The sequence below is a fragment of the Stigmatopora nigra genome, chromosome 9, assembly GCF_051989575.1.
Source record: "Stigmatopora nigra isolate UIUO_SnigA chromosome 9, RoL_Snig_1.1, whole genome shotgun sequence".
NCBI classification, from domain to species: domain Eukaryota; kingdom Metazoa; phylum Chordata; class Actinopteri; order Syngnathiformes; family Syngnathidae; genus Stigmatopora; species Stigmatopora nigra.
In genome coordinates, this window is record NC_135516.1 from 4,972,095 (window position 1) to 4,993,294 (window position 21,200).

General features: G+C 37.4%; 1 protein-coding gene across 1 annotated transcript; it reads right to left on the bottom strand.

Annotated features, from left to right (window-relative positions):
• Positions 1 to 3,025: 3,025 nt before the first annotated feature.
• On the bottom strand, positions 3,026 to 20,757 carry mmp14b (matrix metallopeptidase 14b (membrane-inserted)). The gene is made up of 10 exons (XM_077724726.1): positions 20,329 to 20,757; positions 10,683 to 10,831; positions 9,199 to 9,321; positions 8,693 to 9,000; positions 7,184 to 7,345; positions 6,433 to 6,590; positions 6,221 to 6,359; positions 5,651 to 5,801; positions 5,455 to 5,570; positions 3,026 to 4,445 (listed from the first exon to the last, which is right to left on the bottom strand). Exons 1-10 carry the CDS (start codon positions 20,434 to 20,436, stop codon positions 3,976 to 3,978), a joined length of 1,884 nt encoding a protein of 627 aa, XP_077580852.1. The 5' UTR covers positions 20,437 to 20,757; the 3' UTR covers positions 3,026 to 3,975.
• Between the last annotated feature and the right edge of the window lie 443 nt (positions 20,758 to 21,200).

The following is a 21,200-nucleotide window of genomic DNA, read 5'->3' on the forward strand; positions in this document are numbered from 1 at the left end:
TTTACAGACGCTCCCCTACTTACGAACGAGTTAGGCTCTGAGCGTTTGTTCATAAGTTGAAAGTGTTCATAAGTTGAAATTGTTCAAAATGAAGTTGATTCAGTGCTATATTTTGTATTATAATTTATGTTTAAGGCCTATTGAAGTATATTGACGGTTTATATAGCATATTTTCACGACTATAAGGCGCACCGCATGATAAGGCGCACCCTCAATGAATGACATTTTTTCCATATATAAGGCGCACTGTATTATAAGGCGCACTGTATTATGAGGCGCACTGTCTATTTTGGAGAAAATTTAAGACTTTTAAGTGCGCCTTATAGTCGTGAAAATACGGTAATTGCTATTCCAGGTATGCAGCTGTGTAGTGAGTGCTTCATACTTGGAAGTCAATAGCAATTATCGTATTTTCACGACTATAAGGCGCACTTAAAAGTCTTAAATTTTCTCCAAAATAGACAGTGCGCCTTATCATACAGTGCGCCTTATATATCGAAAAAATGTCATTCATTGAGGGTGCACCTTATAATGCGGTGCGCCTTATAGTCGAGAAAATACGGTATTTCTTTTTTATTTTTACTTAAATTTGAGGAATTTTCTGGAGGAATTCCGGCTACTCCTTGATAAAACTTATAGCTATCTCTAAACCTCCACAAATAGGAGCTGCATTTTCACTACGTTAAACTTGTATTGCTGTCATATCACATCATTCATTTGCTTTTCCTCCCAACCATCATTCACATTTATAACGACACCCATGTGGCAGCTAGCTATTCGTTTTGAAGTGGGGTAACGCCTAAACTTGCTATTTGAACTTTTATTGGCTCATAATGGAAGGTTATACTCACTAAAAAAATGCTACAGTACATATGTTGACAGTCTATCGCAAATCCTCTCAAAAATGTGTTGATTGACTCAAACTTGGATGAAATGTTTATCAAATTTACAATTGAATTCACCTAAATGAGACCCTGACTTTTTATTCATTACAAACAAGGGAATATGCGTACGTGCCCACACACAAATTCATACAACTTAAATATGTTTTCCTGCTGTGCTGTTGATCGTCTTTATCCCTGTTTCTACTTAGAATTTGGGCGCCTTCCCCATTTTCCAACCCAGTTCCTGGGATTAACATTTTCCGAGCGGAGTGGTTGGGGAGCAAGAAACGTGGAGGTCCAGGAGAATAGCAGAAGAAACGAAAAAAGGTTAAAGGTAAGGGGAATTTAAAGCGTCTAAAGCACAGGTAAGAACTGATATAGAATCTTACAAAAGTGTGTAAACCTCCCTTATTTCTGAATTTTGAAAAATTATATCTTGTAATGGGATAACACTAAAGAATTGACATACTATCATATGTAAAGCACCGCTGTCAAATTGGCGGCCCGAGGGCCAAATCTGGCCTGCCGCATCATTTTGTGTGGCCCGGGAAAGTAAATCAAGAGTGCCGACTTTCTGTTTTAGGATCAAATTAAAATGAAGAGTATAGATGTATATTACATTTCGTGATTTCCCCCTTTTAGATCAACAATTGTCATTTTTTAATCCATTTTTTCTGTGTTTTTAGTCTAAAAATTATTTTGTAAAATCTAAAAATATATTTTAAAAAAAATAAAATAAACATTGTTTTAGCACTATAATAAACTGTATATTCACGGCTTTTAATCTTGTTCTTTTAATCCATTTATATTAAAAAAAATCTAAATATTATATCTAAAATGGTCCGATGTATATTACATTTCCTGATTTTCCCCGAAATCCAAACAAAGCACATTCATCGATACTTTTTGAGGTTTTTTTTAAAGACACAATACATTTCTGTTATTATTCAAGCTCTACAGTGATTACTTTAAATTGTATCAGCGTCTTTTGTTAAGTGTTGTGCAATGAAAAAATAAAATAAAAAGCAGAAATGAGAGAGATCTATATTCACATTGGTGAGATAACTGTAACTACAATATGAAGAGAAAAAAAAACACTTTTCCTGCACCAAATTTCACATTGAAAGGAAAATCACAAAGAAAATGCGCTAAATTTGTGCTGAAGTAAACACTATCACAAAGACTGACCTACATTTCCAAGCGGAATTCAAACTTTATTTCCCTATGAAATCATGACTATTCTGTTCATTTCTTCGCATTTATCTTGGCACCACGTTTTAAATGTGGTTGTCCGATTTTTGAGAGGAATCACATTTCAGCTAGAATTAACTCATTAGCTGTCTTTACCCCAAAAAATAAAGGAATAAAATAGAATGTTTGTATTCACCCCATATTTTTGTTTGATTAATAACGCAAATGGATAATTCAGTCATTTTCAACACCGCTTACCCTTATTCATAGTCACGGGGTGCTGGAGCTTATCCCAGAAAGGCAGACTGTCTTTTGTCAATTGTAGGGCACACGTTGTGAAAGACAACCATTCGCACCCACACTGCCAGTGAGTGGGAATTGAACCCACGCTGTCCAAACCAAAGGCAGGCTAAAGAACCACCACCAAGTGGCCTGCCAATTAATAGTAAAATAAAAATAAAAAACATTTAAAAAAATGTAAAAGCGACCACAAATGCAGTGACATACATTGCAAATATATATTAAGATGAATAAATACAAATACATAAAAATATATTGTTTTTATTCTTGTAAATTAAACAAAATGTATTTGCACTTTTTCCCTTTTCTGCATTTTTTAAGTAAAAAAATGGCTGATGTAAACAAATATTTTATTCTATTTTTTTTTAATTTTCATTTATGATATCAACAAAAAAATAAATAAAACTGAGAATAAGTTTTTGATTATTTTTTTTTTTAATTACAAAATTGATACTGTTATTCATTTTAAAAATAAACAACAGACAAAACAAAAATCTGAATATTTTCTCTTTGTAATTCCATTATTTTTTTACCTAAATTAGCAAAATTATAAAATAAATGAACACATAAGAGTATATATTTTCCAAGCATGGATTCACAAACTAGGCTGAACGTTAATTTAGTGCCTATTGAAACGCACACCACATAAATCCTTTTGAAATGTCTTTATTTTGTAGGGAAATATCCCCCCAAAAAAAATGTAAAGAAAACAAATACAATCTTGTTGAGAAAGGGATTATCATTATCATCATCATCACTAGTATCATCATCATTGCTGTGAGATTTCCCCTGAACCCTAACTAGTAAAGCAAGCACCATATTGTAAAGTGGTAAACAAGTCCAATAAAAAAATGGAAGCCATTTTTTCAAATTCCATATTTATTTGTATTTGAAATAAAAATGAAAATAAAAACATTCAATTTTCAATCACTAATAGAAAACAAAAAAAAAAAAAACAACCCGTGTCCCTAGTTCACTATTTCCCACATATAAAATTAAGGCCAACTTTCTAAACTTTATGTCACTGTCCAGCAGGACTTTTTAATGACAATGTACAAAAAACACATTCATTACACAGTCAACAACAATAATAGTAATAGTCATAATAATAATGACAACATCTATATAAAACATGGAAAGACAATTTATTGCTCATGCTGATGATTTCTTTCCCCTTTTTTTGGTTCACACTGGCTCGATTATGTTTTACGGGAATGTTAAAAAAAAAAACACAATGGCTGCGGTTTAAAGAAATTGTGCTTTTGCATGAGGGTCTTTTTCTGTGTGTGTAGAACTGTATAAGTATTGGTTGTTTTGGTGGGCCGTGAACACATCATTTACTTAAACCAAAAATGCTGACAGGAAACCTCAACTCGCATTGAAAATAAGCTAAAACAAACAAACAAACAGCCGTGAGCTGGCGTCAATGACCACGAGGTCAGAGAGGCAAACGGAAGGCCTTGAGTGGTTGAGCGACAAAGCAGAATAAACCTGGCAGTGGTTTGAAAAGTAAGGTGTTTTGCTTGTCTCTAAATTTGGTGGTCTTTTAAAAAAAAAAAGGGCCTTCCGTTAGTTTCTCTTTCCTTCTCGCCTGTTCCAACTACACCTTGTCCAGTAAGGAACGCTGGCAATAGAGGAGCCGGCGAGGAGTACCGTAACGACGCAGTACGAGTAACCCCGCTAGCGTAGCGATCACGCACACTAACAGGAACATGGGAATGACCACTGCTGCCGAACCCCCGCCGTTTCCTCCCCTTACTTCTTCGTCCACCTCAATCACGATCACCTCTGTATCCTCTACTTCCTTTTCCCGCTCAACTTTCGTCTCGGTTTCTCTGTCTCTTTCCCTTTCTTTCTCCGTCTCCCTGTCTCGGGTTCTGTCCTTGTCGTCGTCGTTGTGGTCTCTCTCTTTGTCTTTGTCGTGGCCACCTCTTCCCCCGTCCGTCTTGGAGTCTTCGTTAGGACAACCCATCCAGTCTCGCAGGGCAGACTTTGGGTAGCCGGGCTCCACACGCATCATCTGATTGTTGAACTTCCAATATTTGTTGGCTTTATAAAAGTAGGTGTATGCTGAGAAGGATGAGAAAAGGAATTCATTTTTTGGTAGCTGTTTTAAATTGGTTCCTTGTGATAGGTGGATTTGCTGCAATAGAAATACTTTCTTGGATGTGTATTTGAATGAGTTGAGTCTATTTAGTGTGTATAAAGTGAAAATATTCTCCAATTTTAGGGATTAAAGCTGAAGTATTTGCTATCAAAGAAAAAAATAATTGAGTCAAGGACAAGAATCAGGTTAATTGAAGACTACCTCGCATGTTTGTCAAACTTGGTTGTTCAATTTTAGTATTTTGCATTTACTAGATTATTTGCAATAGTGGCACATAAAATGTCCAGTAACTGATTGAAACAGGTATTTCATATTGTCATACCTGTAGGGCCCAAGTCTAAAATTGTCTCTAAAAAGGTCAATGCGCCCAATCAGTCGATGCGCCTTGTCTGTGCATTAAATTAAATTTGTGTATGGCCCTGACCGCTTGAGTGACTGGTTATTGCAATCAACCCAGCAGACATTTATCCTAAAAATACTTGCGCATTCCAACATTACTGTAAATCCATTCAAAATATCCGATTGGGACTGGTAACGCATTTAACTGTTGTGTTCTTGCAGTGCTTTTAACCCTTAAAAACCCTCAATATTTAAAGAAGCAGCATATTAGAGCTATACAGAGGTATAACATACACTAGCGGGTAGCATAACATATGTACACTAGCAGCTAGCATAACATAGGTACACTAGCAGATAGCATAACATAGGTACCACTAGCAGATAGCATAACATAGGTACACTAGCAGATAACATAACATAGGTACACTAGCAGATAGCATAACATACGCTAGCCTAGTGTCACGCTAGCACCTTTTCTGAGGAAGCGCCCAATGTATGGACAAAAAAATTAAAATATACCCCGCAATTGAGAATGCGCCCTATCAGGTGGTGCGTTTTATAAGTGTGAAAATAAAGTATTCTAGTTTTACATTTGAAAAATGCCAAAACCTGAATTGCAAGAACCCTACTTACCTTGGTCTTTACTCATGAAAGCTGCCTTGACATTGTCAGGCACTCCTTGCCAAACACTAACAGGTTTTGGGTAACCACTGTCAATACTTCGCGTTGCTTCGTTAAAACGGTAATATCTAAACAAAAGAAAAGGTAGAGGGTGTTAGGGTATGTGTCGTGTTAGTGATCTGAAACAAAGGCAAATTTAAAGACTGACTTGTCTCCTCTGAAGAAGTACGTCTGTCCATTAGGCGTGTAATAAAGTGCAGCGTCGATTCGATCTTTGGGGAGACCAGTCCCCATCTCTTTCAGCTTCTTGGGATAACCATTATCAAGAACAGATTCAGTAAAAACCCAGTATCTGTCACCTATTTGGAGAGAGGCACGATGAATATTAATTATATTTTCTTTAAACACGATGATATTCTTTTTAAAAATTAAATACTACCATATTTACACGCATTGTATTTGTCGTTTTAAAAACTTCTGACTCAATCGAGGGTACGGCTTATATGCGCATAAAAGACAACATGCACAAAACTGCAAGGTGACAAAGACTAAACACCATAATGCAAGACAATGAGGCCGATACGGTTATTTTTCTTCAAAATAGAGAAAAGATAAACAAATAAAATGAGAAGCTCGACATACGAACTCATTCCCAGAACGGATTAAGATCGTATGTCAAGGTACCACTGTACGTGAGTAATTGGAAAATTCAACAATTTTAAGGTAATTTAAGGGTGCGGCTTAAATGCGGGAAAATATGGTAAATAAAAGAAATCACCTTTAAAGAAAGCAAAAGTTCCATCCTCCCTTTCAAAAGCAGCATCGATAAGAGGAGGCAATCCCCTCCAGAAGTGACCAATGGGCATGGGGTATCCATCCATCACATGATTGTTTCGCACTCGCCAAAACCACTTATCCTGAGTGGGTAAAAACAAAATATTGAATCATCTAAATACCACATGTCATCAAAACAAGATAAATTTGCTTTACCTTAAAGACAAACATTTCTCCTCTGAGGATGCCAATGGTGTCAAAATGTCCCTCGCAGATATTGGGCCCAAACCTAGGCTTATCTGGGACATAGCTAGGAGTTGTGTCCTCTGGCATGCTAGGTGTCACAAATGGCGGCTGAGGGCCGGATCCAGACCCTAGAGTTGGAAAAATGTAGCATTAAGGAAGCATTTCTTCCCTTTTTTTTAGAAATTATCTCATAAAGTCATACCTGTCAACTTGTACGTTTTATACGTATTTTATACATTTTTACCATTTCAAATCATGTACGCCGTACACCGACTTTTGTACGGGGAAAATTTAAAAAAAAATCGCCAATATTTATGAAAACCGATCTCAACAAGACCGTTTCGGCTAAAATCCAGATAGTCTCGTAGGCTGGTAGCCAACGACGCTACTGTCATCGATCGTTACTATTGTCACGGTATACCAGCAAAGATTATCGTGTATTTTATATATGTATTTTTTTAGCACTGCGTATGGCAATATCGATAAAGGATGACATGCGCATGCGTAGATATACATAGAGTAAATATCGTGGAAGCAAGCATGGAGGAGCCACCTAATAAGAAAAGAGTTACCACGAGTAAACATGCGTCGTACGGTGTTTGTACGTTTTTTGGGGGGGTTCGTACGGGGAATCATAATCATTTATAAGGGCAGTTTTCGGCAAAGGTTGACAGGTATGTAAAGTAGTTTATGTGAGGAGAGTCGTTTAATGATTACCCACCGTAAAGTTGCTGGATGCCTCTGAGGTCATCTTCAGGAAGTTGGAAGTTTTCGGTGTCCATCCATTGGTAGAAGGGAGCCATGATAGCTGATGGGTCACTGGAGTGCTCCATACCGAGAGCGTGGCCCAACTCGTGTACAGCAACCAGGAATATATCATTGCCTGTAGGCAACAAGCATTAGTGACTAAGTTGGAATAGGAAATATTTTACGCGCCACGCTACACTTATTGGAACAAACAAACTGTGAATTTATTTGGGTAAAATAAATGTTAAAAATGTTGGCCACAATGCCCAGCAATATGTTTGGAGGATAGAAGGTGAGGCCTTTAACCCCAAGTACACCATGCCTACCGTCAAGCACGGTGGTGGTAGTATTATGATGTGGAGCTGTTGTCCTGCCAATGGAACTGGTGCTTTACAAAGAGTAAATGGAATAATAAAGGAGGATTACCTTCAAATTCTTCAAGATAACCTAAACTAATCAGCCCGAAGATTGGGTCTTGGGTGCAATTGGGTTTTCCAACAGGACATTTACCCCAAAAACACATCATAAGTGGTAAAGGAATAGCTAAATCAGGCTAGAATTAAGGTTTTCGAATGGCCTTCCCAAAGTCCTGACAAAAACCCCATTGTGAAATTGTGGACAATGCTGAAGAAACAAGTCCATGTCAGAGAGCCATCAAATTTAACTGAACTGCACCAATTCTGTCAAGAGGAGTGGTCAAAGATTCAACCAGAAGCAGAAGTGGATGGCTACCAAAAACGCTTAATTGAAGTGAAAATGGCCGTCCCTTGGCCACTTCATCTGACCAAATATTAACGCTGCTCTATGTATATTTTTGACCCAGCAGATTTGATAACTTTTTTCTGTTCACCCATAATAAAGTCATAAAAGAACCAAACTTCATGAATGTTTTTTTGTGACAAAGAAGTATCTGTTCCAATCACTCTATCAGAGAAAAATCTCAGTTGTAGAAATAACTCGAAACTCAAGCTAGGTACCTAGGTGCCCCCCCCCCCCCCCCCATTCCCAAAATCCGCCATTGGCAAAATCAACAAAAAATATGGTCCGTTATGATAGTTCTGCTATGCTTGTGAAGATAAGTGGCATAGAAAATGAATAAATTAAAATCACACCTGAACTGAGGTTAAAGATGACTGTGAAACATTACGAAATAAATTGTCAAATAACCCCTATCTTTATTTTGTGGGCATTTTGTAGGTGACTAAGATGTGATGCACAAACATACTATAATTTTCCACGAATCAAAATTGAGGAAATGAATTGCACGTCATGTGAATTGCTAAATCAAGGACTTTTCTGGAGCTCCCAAAATAACATTTCCCCATTTCTATAGTAAAACTGTATGAATGAACTACTTCATACCAAGAGGAGACAGGACATGTCAGCACTTGTTTAAAGCATGCACTAGCAAAACAGTCACATTTCTCAGTGCTTAAATTTTCCTCATGTTAGCAGCATATGACCCAAAGGACAGCAGCCTTACCTAACAAATCTCGGTTTCCAATCGTCCAAGGCTCGGCTGCATCAAAGTGGGTGTCGCCTCCGATGCCAGCAGCAGGGAAGTAAGCATGAGCTAGAAAACCTCCTTCGCCATCAAAAGGGCTGCTATCGCCATGGAAACCCTCCGCGAAGAATATCATGATATCAGCGAAATCTTCCACCTTATCCCGTATGTAACTGTAAGGGATTTCCCGGAATCGCAGCGGGGTAACACGCTCCCACACGTTGAAGGCCTTCCTGATGGCCTCGTGGGTTTCGTACTCGCCCACCTTTGGGGTGTAGTTCTGTATTCTGAAAGTGGATTGTCAAAGGTGAACAATTACAAAAATAATATTGGCAATTTTGCGCCGAGTAGAAGCTAGGCAGTGCATTGTGGAAAGAATGTGGTCAATTTATGAGACTAATGTTCCACCACTGACAGCAAATTCTGGGTCATACCAGTCCACAAAATATATGTGGAAAAAAAATTAATGTTCTAGAATTACTTACGAAAATGTGATTTCATTTTTGGGCCATTTTAAGCCCTGAATGGCGTAACGCTTTCTCCTCAGGTTGGTCTTCAACTCTGCGCCAAACTTGTCTGGCACACCACACCGAGGCCGCTGCATGGCCCTGTTGAATGCCACAAAGTTTTATTGCAACTATTCTGTTTATTATTATTATGATTATTTTGTGTTAGGGCTGCCACAATTCATTGACTAATCGACAGCTAATCGACTAGGAAATTAATTAATAACTTTATATATTCAAATAATCATTCAAATGTTGATGACTAAAAATGGAATACAGTGGTACCTTCACTTAAAATTGCTTCAACAGGTTATGAAACACTTTGATATGCAAATTATTTTTAAAAGATACAATCTGTCCTATTACAAAACATCAAAAGAGGCATAGCATGTGAATATTGACCATCAGTTTCCCTTACTTTTTTCCTAAAAGGCATGCTCCTCCTTCTGTATACCTGTACATAATTGTATACACGATTGCTGTGCTATGCGTGTAACCCATTTTTCAAAAGATATTTATAACGTAACAACTGTCTTTTGTTTCTAAACAAGCAATTGTTTCAATTGCAGTTGTTCATTGTTACCAATGAAAGCAAATGATCTCTATATGAAATCAAAATGCAATCATTCAAAACCTTTACTTTAAAAAACAAGGTGTCAAAAAATGATTCTGCAGTAGCCAACTTGTTGAAAAAATGTAAAAATAATTGCCAATTAGTCAACAATTAACACTTTTAATGCCACTGACTGTTATTGCCGTCCAATCATGTCACTATTTTGATGCACTGCTAATGTAAATTTTAAGGATTTAGAACTAACACAATTCCAATCTATTTGAAGTTCAAATGGATTGAACATATACTGCATTCAATGGTAGCCAATGAGTAAAGCTCTACATTCATTCATTCATTTTCTGAACTGCTTTATCCTCTATAGCAGGGGTGGGGAACCTATGGCTCGGGAGCCACATGTGGCTCTTTTGATGAGTGCATCTGGCTCTTTGCTAACCTGTGAGCCAAAATATGGAAACCGCTGGTGACAGAACTGAGATATTATACCTACAACTGCTTTAATCGCCATTTATTTTTTTGCAGTAGACTCTGGAATGCATCCTCATTGATTGGGAACAGCATAAGAATCTTTTAAAAAGTATTCATCTTTTTTTCCACTTTAAAAATAGTGAAATTACATAAAAAAATTGAAAAGACACTCGTTTACATGTATGTATTTTGACTTTTAAATTCGTAGTATGGCTCACAAGGAATAACATTGGAAAATATTAATTGTTTGTGGCTTTCTTCGTCAAAAAGGTTCCCGACCCCTGCTCTATAGGGTCGCGGGGGGTACTGGAGCCTATGTCCAGGCGACTTTGGGCCAGAAGCGAGGGACATTCGTTAGTCAGCTGATCGCAGTAAATTTCTACAGTAAAATAAAAAAGTTAAAAGTCAAATAAGGTTTTCTCACTCGATTGTGTTTGTGTCAAATGAGCCAGTGACAGTGAGACCATAGAACTTCTGCATGGCGGCAATGGCTGACGTGACAGAATGAGGTGAACGCTGGGTATGCGTCCGCATGTCTCCTGGGGGGAGGTAACCATATTGTTGGAGCCATGACTGCAAGGAAGAAGAAGAAAAAAAAGGGAGAGAATATGTTATGTTACTTGTTAAAATGATTACAAAACCAACAAAGGACATTTCTAAAGTCCGAACAGATGGAAAACTCCTTAACAACACTGACACAACAGATTTTTGAACTTTTTGAACCTTGACCAAAATAACAGACCAGAATGTGTTTGGACTTGCGCAAGCATAATGTTCAAGTATTATGTGCAGCTGTTGAGGAAAAAAAAGACTGATGCACAAAATAAGCTGTTTTAGTGTATTAGTGCCAACAAAAACAACATCATCTGAAGCTCCTTTGGCAAATTTCCATTCAGTGACTAACTCCAAAAACCATTCAACCATCACCATTCACTCATTTTAGGACAATAAATCATTGTAAAGAAAAACATGTCAACAACAAAATAGCTCAGGTTTGAAGAAATGCCCCTGAAAGCCAATATACGACTAAAGAAATTCCCTTTTCTACCACGATGTGACTTCAATTTTTTTTATTTGGTGTCTGCAATGGTCATCGAGTTCTTCAGTTTTCTCAGGCTGAACTTGACCTTACTTTTCCCTGGAAATCCCATTCCACCGCAGTGCTGGATTGACATTCTGGACAGTTGCCAATGGCTTAGCTCTACACCGCTCCTACGCAGCTTCTTTCCCTCTGTGTCCCAAAGTCGGAAAAAATAAAGCCAAACACTAAGACATTTAAAAAAAAAATGACCCAAACTAAACCCACTTGGATCTTAAGTTGGAAAATTTACTCAAAGAAAGCAATGTGACTCTTTTTATTAACAGTATTAGGTGATTGAAATGCATATCTGTCAACATTCATTCATCTTCCATACCGCCCATGCTCGAAAGGTTTGTGGGGGTTGCTGGAGCCTAACCCAGCTGTTTTTGGGCGAAAGGCAGACAAGACACCCTAGACTGGTCACCAGTCAGTCGTAGGGCACACAGAGAGACCAACAACCATCCACACTCCCAATCATATGGGAATCGAGCCCGCGTCTGCCCGCAACAAAGTCAGGTGAGTAAACCTCTACACCACGAGGTGGCTTATTTTTTTATTATTATTTTAGATTTTCACTTTTTGCCAGTGGGTCCGACTCGCCATTAACCGCGATAATTGAGGTATTACTGTATAGAAGGCCGCATTTGTACACTTTTTTAAAATTGCTTAATAAGGGGAGTTGCAATCATTAAAATGAGGAGGTACGGAAATGTAACATGACATTTTCTTTACCGCTTATCCCCACAAGGGTCGCAGGGTGTGGACCTATCCCAGCCAACTACAGGCACTAAGCAGGGGACACTCCTGAATTGGTGGCCAGCCTCCCACAGGGTTTTTAGGATGTGGAAGGAAACCTGAGTACCTGGAGAAAACCCACAGAAGCCCAGTGATAGCATGCAAACTGCACACAAAAATGTTGCCACCCATCTTGTATTGAATCCTTGATATCAGAGCTGTGAAGTCAACGCACTAACTACTCAATCGATGGGCCACCATAAAATTATCTTTTACAATAAAATTAAAAGTTATTCGAGTGCAACATAAGGTTCCACTTGACAATGTTATCAGAGCTAGTCCAGACATTCCTTAACAAGCATAACTCATTTAAATCTGACAATCTCTGAACACAGTGTGTTTTAACATTGTTTTTGTGTGGACTATATTCCTACATTCCAATGCATCATCCATTTTGATTAGAATTAGTTATGGCTCAGGGTATAAATTTAGTACTGAGTACCGATGCAAAGTAAAACCATACAAAACAGATTAAATTGATACGTCATCATTGTGTAAAGGCAAATTCCTTTGAAGGGTTTGTACACAACGCCCAACCTCCCTTATTTCAAAATAAAGTTTTAGAAGTGATTAAAAAGGCTGCAGCACTGCCACTAGGTCTTGTTCCTTCTTATGGTACAGTTTATTTTGCCACGCAATTACAAATTACCTGATTTCATCATCAAAATAAACCCATTTAAAACCTACTACAGTCAAAGCTCTATTTATTCAAAATCCCTCTTGGTACAAAATTTTCAGGTTACGAATTCTTATTTACATCCAAATGAGTGACTGGAGATACAAAAAAGATCTGAGTTACAAAATCCCCCAAAAAGTAAATGCATGCATTGCTTCTCAGTTTAGAACCTCGCTTCCCTCTATCGGGCTCTCATTTCATCGTTCTCATTCTATCTCATAATGACAATAAAAGCATTCAATTCAATTCAATTCAATTGGCTGTCTCACAACAACCACTATCCATGTTTCAAGATTCTCTTTTACCCACCTCGACCAAATTCTCCCCTTATTAATGATTGCAATTCCCTATATTAAGCGATTAAAAACCGTACAAATGCAACGCAGCACATATTTTCACACACGCACACACACGTTTTTGTTTGAATCCCAAACTCTACATAATGTGCTTGAAGCATTTTTTTTCGATTTGCATTTGTAAAGTTATACAAATACTCCAACTAAGAAAAGCATTATGACAATTTATGATTTGAATATGATTGACGAGACTTGATTTACAACATAGTCATCCCAGTAATAATTTAGACAAAAAAACTGGATGGATTCAATTTCTAAAGTAATTGTCATAGTCTTTGTGGAAAACATTGACACCAATAGGAAATACATTGAAGCAATGAAAACTAAATAGGTCCATACCTAGTTTGCCATGACTATATATATATATATGGAGGTCCAAAAATGTATCACAGCCGTTCAGCCACTTTCTAGAGCATTTGTCCTCACTAAAGTCAAGAGTAACCTGGAGTCTATCCCAGCCAACAGGTTTATAGCCAATCACTGAGCACAAACAAACAACAAATCACTGTCTGTCACATTTTGTCTCCAATTCCCATACTGCTAATATTTTAAGAATGTGGGAAGAAATGGGTAAACCTTGAAAAAAAGTCATAGAACAAAGAAGAACATACAGAAATTCAAAACCCAGACCTCAGAACTTTAAGGCACTCGTGCTAACGATGAGGCAACTGAAGTGAAAAGATAAAAGGAGTGTCCCTCCCAGGGTGAAACTCTCGGGTCTATGGTAGACCTCAGCAGATGGTTTAGCTCTAGCGTCAGCTGGTAATTTCACTGGGAATTCTTGCTTGGTGCATCCAAACCTCAAAGTCACTGTCTTTGCCACATCGCTCCACCCTTTCTCCTCTATGCCCTCTCTTACGGAAAACCCAGAGACCCAGGACCACACCCAGAGTCTATCAATCATTCCTCTAAAGCACATCTGCTGCTGATACTTACTAAATACAACCACTAAGGCACATTATTGAAGGGCTTTACCTCTGAAAATATACAGTATGCACAATTTGTGCACATGGGTGTACTCACATCCATAAATATATAGTTAGCCCTTGTAAGTTTACAGTACGCTCATATGAAAAGAACTGATTCTGATCCAACTTGACCGACACTGGCCTGTAGGTTGAATTTCTTACTCTTGGACTGTCTGTCTGTGACTTGGAGGTTTTAGTGTTTACACTACATAACCTTTGAATGAGACCTTTTTGGTTGTGACTCAGACTTTGTGCAGCAGTTAAGTGTGGAGTCTCAAAGTCTGACAGTTAAGCAGTATTTCACATGAGCAGGGGGAAAAGAAGACGATACATGGCGGACTGTTGCATCTTTAAGGTAATTGGGGATGGTGGATAACAATACAGTCATTCATTAGCTGATTGTTGTCTTTTGAAAGAAAATGGAGCTCAGTACGGTGAATTCAGTATCACTCAGTGATCCGTATCCTCCTTTCTTTCTTCCTTCTTTTACAACGCCATCGGAGCTAATGCTGAAAGTCGAGTCTGTCCTGTCGTATTTTTGGCATAGTCCGTCTTGAAAATGGCTTTAAATCAACACAACAATATATTTGCTTGTGCAGCTCGCTCCAGATACAGTTTGGTATCTTTGGCCCGCCTACTCTATCACTAGCCAATCAAAGGGGTGAAAGCGATGACGTATCCCTACACCTGCGAGAAGGCAATGACGTATCCCAACGCCTGCGACAAGGCATTGTGGTGTTGCCAACTCGGATTGATTAAAGCAACAGTCTTATCAACGCTTGATTAATGCAGCAGAGCCCGCAGAACTGATTGTGAAGGCCTTGAGGCAGATTTCTGCCCCTGGCAACAAATAATGGCTGAAATGTGATTGGTTAAATGCTTCAATATGAAAACAAACATCTGTAAGCAGTGCAACCAGGAGGAAAAGCAATGAACGGAAGCTAACAGACAATTTGGAATTGTTTAAGTAAGTTTTTAAGTATTTAAGTATTGATGGACAAAATATAATATATCATTCAGATATTTCTTAGGTGAGCAGAGAAGGCCTTGCAGGCCCTGATGGCCTGCCACTGAGTTCTACTGCATAAAAGAAAGACTGTTCCAGGTACAGCTTGAGATATAATCCTCTTTTTTTTAATTCAACTAACTCAAAAGGCTGCTGTTATACGACACTGAGAACTTGTTATAGCTTTTTGGCCCCTAGCATTTTACAATGTTTCCTTATACTAAAAGCCTCTGCAGGTGACTTTAGAATTTGTCTAATTTTATACCACCACAGTGTTTCTCCCTCGATTATCAAGACTTCACTTATCGCAAATCCGAATCGTCACAATTTTTTTCTGCTATTGAAGAAAAATAATGGCGGTGAAAAATGGTAGAGGCCTGAACAGCACTTCATCATTTTTTCTCTTTTGTTGCGAGTGACTATTTTTTAAAACATTTTTAAAAAAATATTTGCCAGCATGTATGTTTACATCTGTGTCATGCTAGCACAACCATAGCAGGGAGTCCTTTGAAAGGAAGTGTCGTTTCTATTGACAAAAAACAGAAAATACTCCCGGTGTGAAAACACTGTACTTCAAAGTAATGGTCATTTTGCAGAGTGAGGGTTAACAAGAGGAATAGTGTGTCACTAGTGGGAGTGAGTAAGTTGTTCCATTTAAACTGAGCCAATGGAAATAAAAAGGGTCCACACTGCTAACCCTCGGATGTCATAAACGGATTAAATGTCCATTATTATTTGGGAAATTGTCAAACTGCGTGATGGGTTGCCTGCAAGTGGCTAGGAAATTAATAAAGTGAAGTTGAAGAAACTTTACACTGGTTAATGACAACTTTTTTATTGATTTTCATTTTTACAAAAAGTGTGGACATAATTGAAAATGTAATTTTTATTGCAACCACTTCCATTGTTGAGGTTAACCCGTTGGCTATTACCTCATTTCCTGTAACAACATCAATCGCTACGCAAGGGATATTACCCTGAGGCCACCCACTATTGACTCGGGTGTGTCTTTGTCAAACAGTAAAAAGAACAGGAAAAAAACTGGCATCCTTCCTTTCTTCCTGTCTTTCTTCTTTGTTCATGCAAAAAATACAAACTGTGGACCGCATATGTACATTTCATACACATGCGTATATCGTAAACATTAGAGCTTTTTTCTACGCATAGTTCAATGGTTCAGTTTTCCCAAAATGGATATGTGTCTGGGGAAAACCTTCAATTTAAAGTTTAAAAATGTTTAACTTTATTCTGCACAAATGTAAAAAAGTAGAAACTCGCTTCCTTACTCGGCTTTGGTCATCATATTTAATACTTCAGTGGAACTTGAATTGACAACTTATGATGTTAGCTTTTGGGGGTTTAGTTTGCATTTCTAGGCTTTTTCCTCAGTATGATTTTTGCTTGTGATTTCCCATTGAGTTTACCTGTCGTTTCTTTGCCCCTGGTGTCTCTCCTGGTCACTTTCTCTCGTGTCACACGTGTTTCTAATTGTCTTTCAACCCATGTCTGTCTATTTAAACCCTGTGTATTTGTGAGTTCTTGTCAGATCGCCTGCTGTCCATACCCGTTACTATACTACCCTGCCCTGTTCTGTTCTGTCCTGTTTGAGCAGCACACAATAAGGTTGCAACAATTGTAGTACAGTAATACCTCGACATATGAGTGCACCAACATACAAGAAATTTGAGATATGAGTAAAATTCCGAGCAAATATTTACCTTGAGATACGAGACAAATTTTGAGATTTGAGCATTTGAGACAGCCAGTTGGCCAGGCCGTTACTTATATCACCGGACTAGGTTTAACCTTAAAGTTTGTTATGTTCAGAGCGGATCCGTAAAGTGACTCTCTCTATCTCTCGCTCTCTCCCATCCATGAACTTCCCATGAAATAATGCCTAATTTTATTATTAAACACCAAAACCACTAGTTATTTGCTACTCTGGCAGTAGATGGGGAATTACAACCAAGAAAATGTTTTTCCATTCCTTCCTTTTTTTAGTGTTTTTTTTTCAGAGGGTGGGAACCAATTAACGTTGATTTGAGAAACAGGTAAATTGACATACGTGCTATTTCTGAAATACATTCCGTTATGAATCGAAAAAGATCGTTTGCTGGATTGCACATTATTTGGGGCAACCTGTATTAAGTCAACTGGGATTGGCTCCAGCAAACCTCACAACTTTTGCGAGGATACGAGGTACAGAAGATGAATTCATTAATGTATTTTTTTGCAATACACTTCAGGATTATTTTCTTGTTTGTAGCACTTAACTCTTTCACTGCCATTGAAAGTTATGAAAATTAAATCAATTTCAATTGTAAATGCTGGTATTAAGTGTTCATCTTTCATTGGCAATAGACATCCAGCCCTTGTCAAAATGAATTGATGACTATTGGCGTAAATAGCAGCTAATGAGTGAATACTTAAAAAATATATTTTTTTAAATTCCTTGTTTTTATCTGATTATGATCCTCTGAAAATGATGTGATCAGGCGAGATTTCCAATCACAAAAGCAAAAGAAAAGAAGGCTGTTTATACATTGCGTGTCATATTTCATACAGGATGTACAAATGGATAATAAGACATCCATTTCAATTCAACCCGATAATTATTGCATTTCTATTTTCCTTCAAAAATTGCATCATTCATATGGCCTCAATGCCTTCTTTTGTGGTCTGTAAATCGCCCCCTCACTGCCTTCACCGGACATTCCCTTATACTCTGTCCATCAATCTGTAATGATGTCATAATGCAGCCATTCTTATAAATCTTTTATGTGTAGAAGAACAGACAAGTGCGTGAATCAGATCATATATCACACAAGCTGGTTGACACATTCGGGTGTTTTATTGGCCAAGTAACCAAAGCAAATGCCCACTTCCTGTCTTCCAGGCAAAGGAAATGACTTCATCGTCTATATCCCGTGTCCACGAACACAAACTTGCTGACCACTCACAAACTTAAAACATAAACATCCTCATTACACAGTGCAACTAAGCAGTGAGACAGGTTTCTGTAATTAATTTTGTAAGTCAAAAACGCAATTGTAACAGTAATATTTTCAGATTTCTGGTTTGTTTTTAGCATGCAAAAAGTCCAGAAATGATTAGTCTCAAGTAATGTGAGGGAAAAATACTTTGTTACATGTTTGTTGACACATAATATATAAATTTTAATCCAAAAACAAGAGCTAATTGGCAGTTGTTTTAGTGGCCTCCACATTAAAACTGTTCAATGGCACTTTCTATACTTTTTAACAGCATTTGTGTAATGTAATTAAAATAACCAAGATGATGAAATATTTTCAACTAAAGGCTCAACCCAATATGATTTCACATCTTCCATTTTGTTAACAATTCAACTACGGTCTAAACTTGTTGATGTGGACTTAATTAAACATCTTGCAAACATATGCAAACTCTTTCTTTACTGTTAAAGGATCTCTGGTTTCAATACTGGACTTCAAATTTGGTAGTCAGCCCATTCCTGTCTTTGTTTAAATCATAAATTGTCCCTTTCGTTTGGGACTTGAATGTAGGTCAAGATATTCAACGTATCATTTTTCCGCAAAGACAGCTGGAATAATAATGACAAAGAAGTTTGGTACCACTGTTTGATCAAAGCCATTATTAGATTGCAAGATTCCACAATGTAAATACTTTGTAATTACTTTGAAAAGGCATTAAAAAAAGTTGCAAAGCTGCAGTGTTTTTTCACAGCTAATTCTTTCTCAGAGTAGCTGAAGAAAACTCCAACTCTGCTGAGCTGTAACTTAAGACATATGTCAACAATTACATTTCGCTATCCCCTCAGATATTAACCCACAGCTCTCAAAACCCCCTTCCCATGCCCACAAAAATTGCCTCCAACTCTAACCCAACCACAATACAAACTCAGATTTCTCCCCATTTGTGCTCTCTTGCTTCCTCCTTTTTGCCTTCTCAGCACTCTTCAGCATCACGAGCACTAGAATCATTATGGGCTGCTTTGTCCAACCTGGGTTAAAGCCCTCCCCCTGTTGCAATAACATGTAACTTCTGTTGACTTTATCGTCATATTGTATTGTTCAATTAAGAACAGCCAAATATGAACTCCCGTTCATTAAAAACTATTTGCTATCTCTAATAAGCATTCATTCTACTTTTCAAGCAACAATTTTTTAATAGAATGACAAATTGTTCAGTCAAAAACAAACCCATTTAATCGATCATATAATGCTATAATTTCCCAATCCAGTCTTAATTGAAGTTTGCTGATTTTGGGAGAAAGGCCGACTACAGTAATCCCTCGATTATCGCGGCTTCACTTTTTCAAATTCACCACTTTGCGATTTTTCCGCTATTAATTGTTATTATTATTTAAGTTCATAAAAATGTGAAAATCCCTTTTTTAAAGGGAAAAGAACAAAAACTACTTTAGAGTGTTGTGTTTATTCATTTATGTGTAACAGGATGAAACAACAATTATAATTTTTTTAAACAATCTAATAAAAGATTGGGGGAAGAAACATGTTTTACTCAATGAAACCTTTAAAATTTGCCTCTTAATGCACTCATATTTATATTCAAATACACGCTTTCCCTGTAAAGTTTACAGTATTTACAGTGTAAACGGTTAAGGCTCTATTAGCATATCCAAAATACCTTCTAAAACACCATACCGTATATTCACAACTATAAGACGCACTGCATTATAAGGCGCACCCTCAATGAATGACACATTTTAATTTGTTTTCCATATATAAAGCACATTAGATTATAAGGATTATAAAGCACACTGTCTATTTTGGTGAAATTTTAAGACTTTTAAGTGCGCCTTATAGTCGTGAAAATACGGTACTTAAAAATGATGCAATGAAAGCATCCCATCTCCAATTCTTTTGATGCAAATAGTGCATTCCACAGAAAATGTGGGACGTGTTTCCAATGTTTTATTGAGGTAATAATTAAGATGGTCCCTCTATGACACAACTCAATACTACTTAGGACGTCTGGGCAGTTTGACACTGGAAATAATCATCCATATTTACATTATTTTCTATTGGGAAGCAACTGATATATCAGTTAGTAGACTGTAACAACCGTCCTGTGTTTTCCATGTTTTCCCGTGCTGTGATGCACTATTTTTTTTAAAAAAACAGACACCATATGTGACAATTTATGTACACTTTGATTAGAGACTTACCTCAGGGTTTATTTTTCTCTCCGTGGCCGCTTGCGTACTCGCGTCCAACACCACCGCCACCAGCAGCATTCGGAGCAGCGTTTTCAACACTTTTTTCTTCGTTGCCATCTTTTTTCCACACTGTCCAAATAATTAGGAACTTGTTGTATAATCTTTTTTAAATCTGAGACAGGCTTCTAACTGTCAAAACATTCCTAAAAAAAGAAATTTAATATTTAAAAGAAAAAAAGTCAAAAAAGTCACGAAAATTCTTGACGGCTACCAGCGCCTGTTACTCATCTAACTATTTCGACAACTAAAGTAAGTTAAGAACGACCCGCATTCTTTTAGTATTTAGATCAAGAATAAAAGACGACGAACGAGCGGACTTTTAGGTTAAACTTGTGTGCTTTTTTTTAAGCCGCATCCCCTTTTGCTGTCTTGTCCCTGTAGACGTGGTGGTCGTTTGTTACGCCCCCCACTGCCTGTTGACAAAATGCACGCCCTCCTCCTGTTCGCATCAATTTGCGCAAATATTATAAATAAACTTCGTTTGTTTGCCTGTCACAATAGTTCCAAACCTAACATTTAAATTAGCAGTTTAAACCTTCACCAAACATGCACTAATTGTCACTTGTTTTTATTTTTCATAAATGCTTAAAGGAATGTAAATATGAGAGTATATTTGCGCATAAGTGCAATTAGAAGTAGATTTAAAGAGAATAATGTCCCACATAACGCTAATATTGTGCTAAAATCAGCTCAAACTGTAACAAGACCTTTGTTTCTTTCTTTCTTTCTTTCTTTCATTCTTTTTAACACATAGCCTTGTAGGCCACTCTCCATCACTTTTTGTTTAAGATTAAACACCATTTTCCCTCGTGAAATACACC

Coding starts and splice junctions, on each gene's coding strand:
- mmp14b (XM_077724726.1), bottom strand. CDS start 20,436: ATGGCAACGAAGAAAAAAGTGTTGAAAACGCTGCTCCGAATGCTGCTG. Junction 9,001..9,198: donor AAAAATGAAATCACATTTTC/GTAAGTAATTCT, acceptor ATCCACTTTCAG/AATACAGAACTACACCCCAA. Junction 6,360..6,432: donor GAGAAATGTTTGTCTTTAAG/GTAAAGCAAATT, acceptor TTACCCACTCAG/GATAAGTGGTTTTGGCGAGT.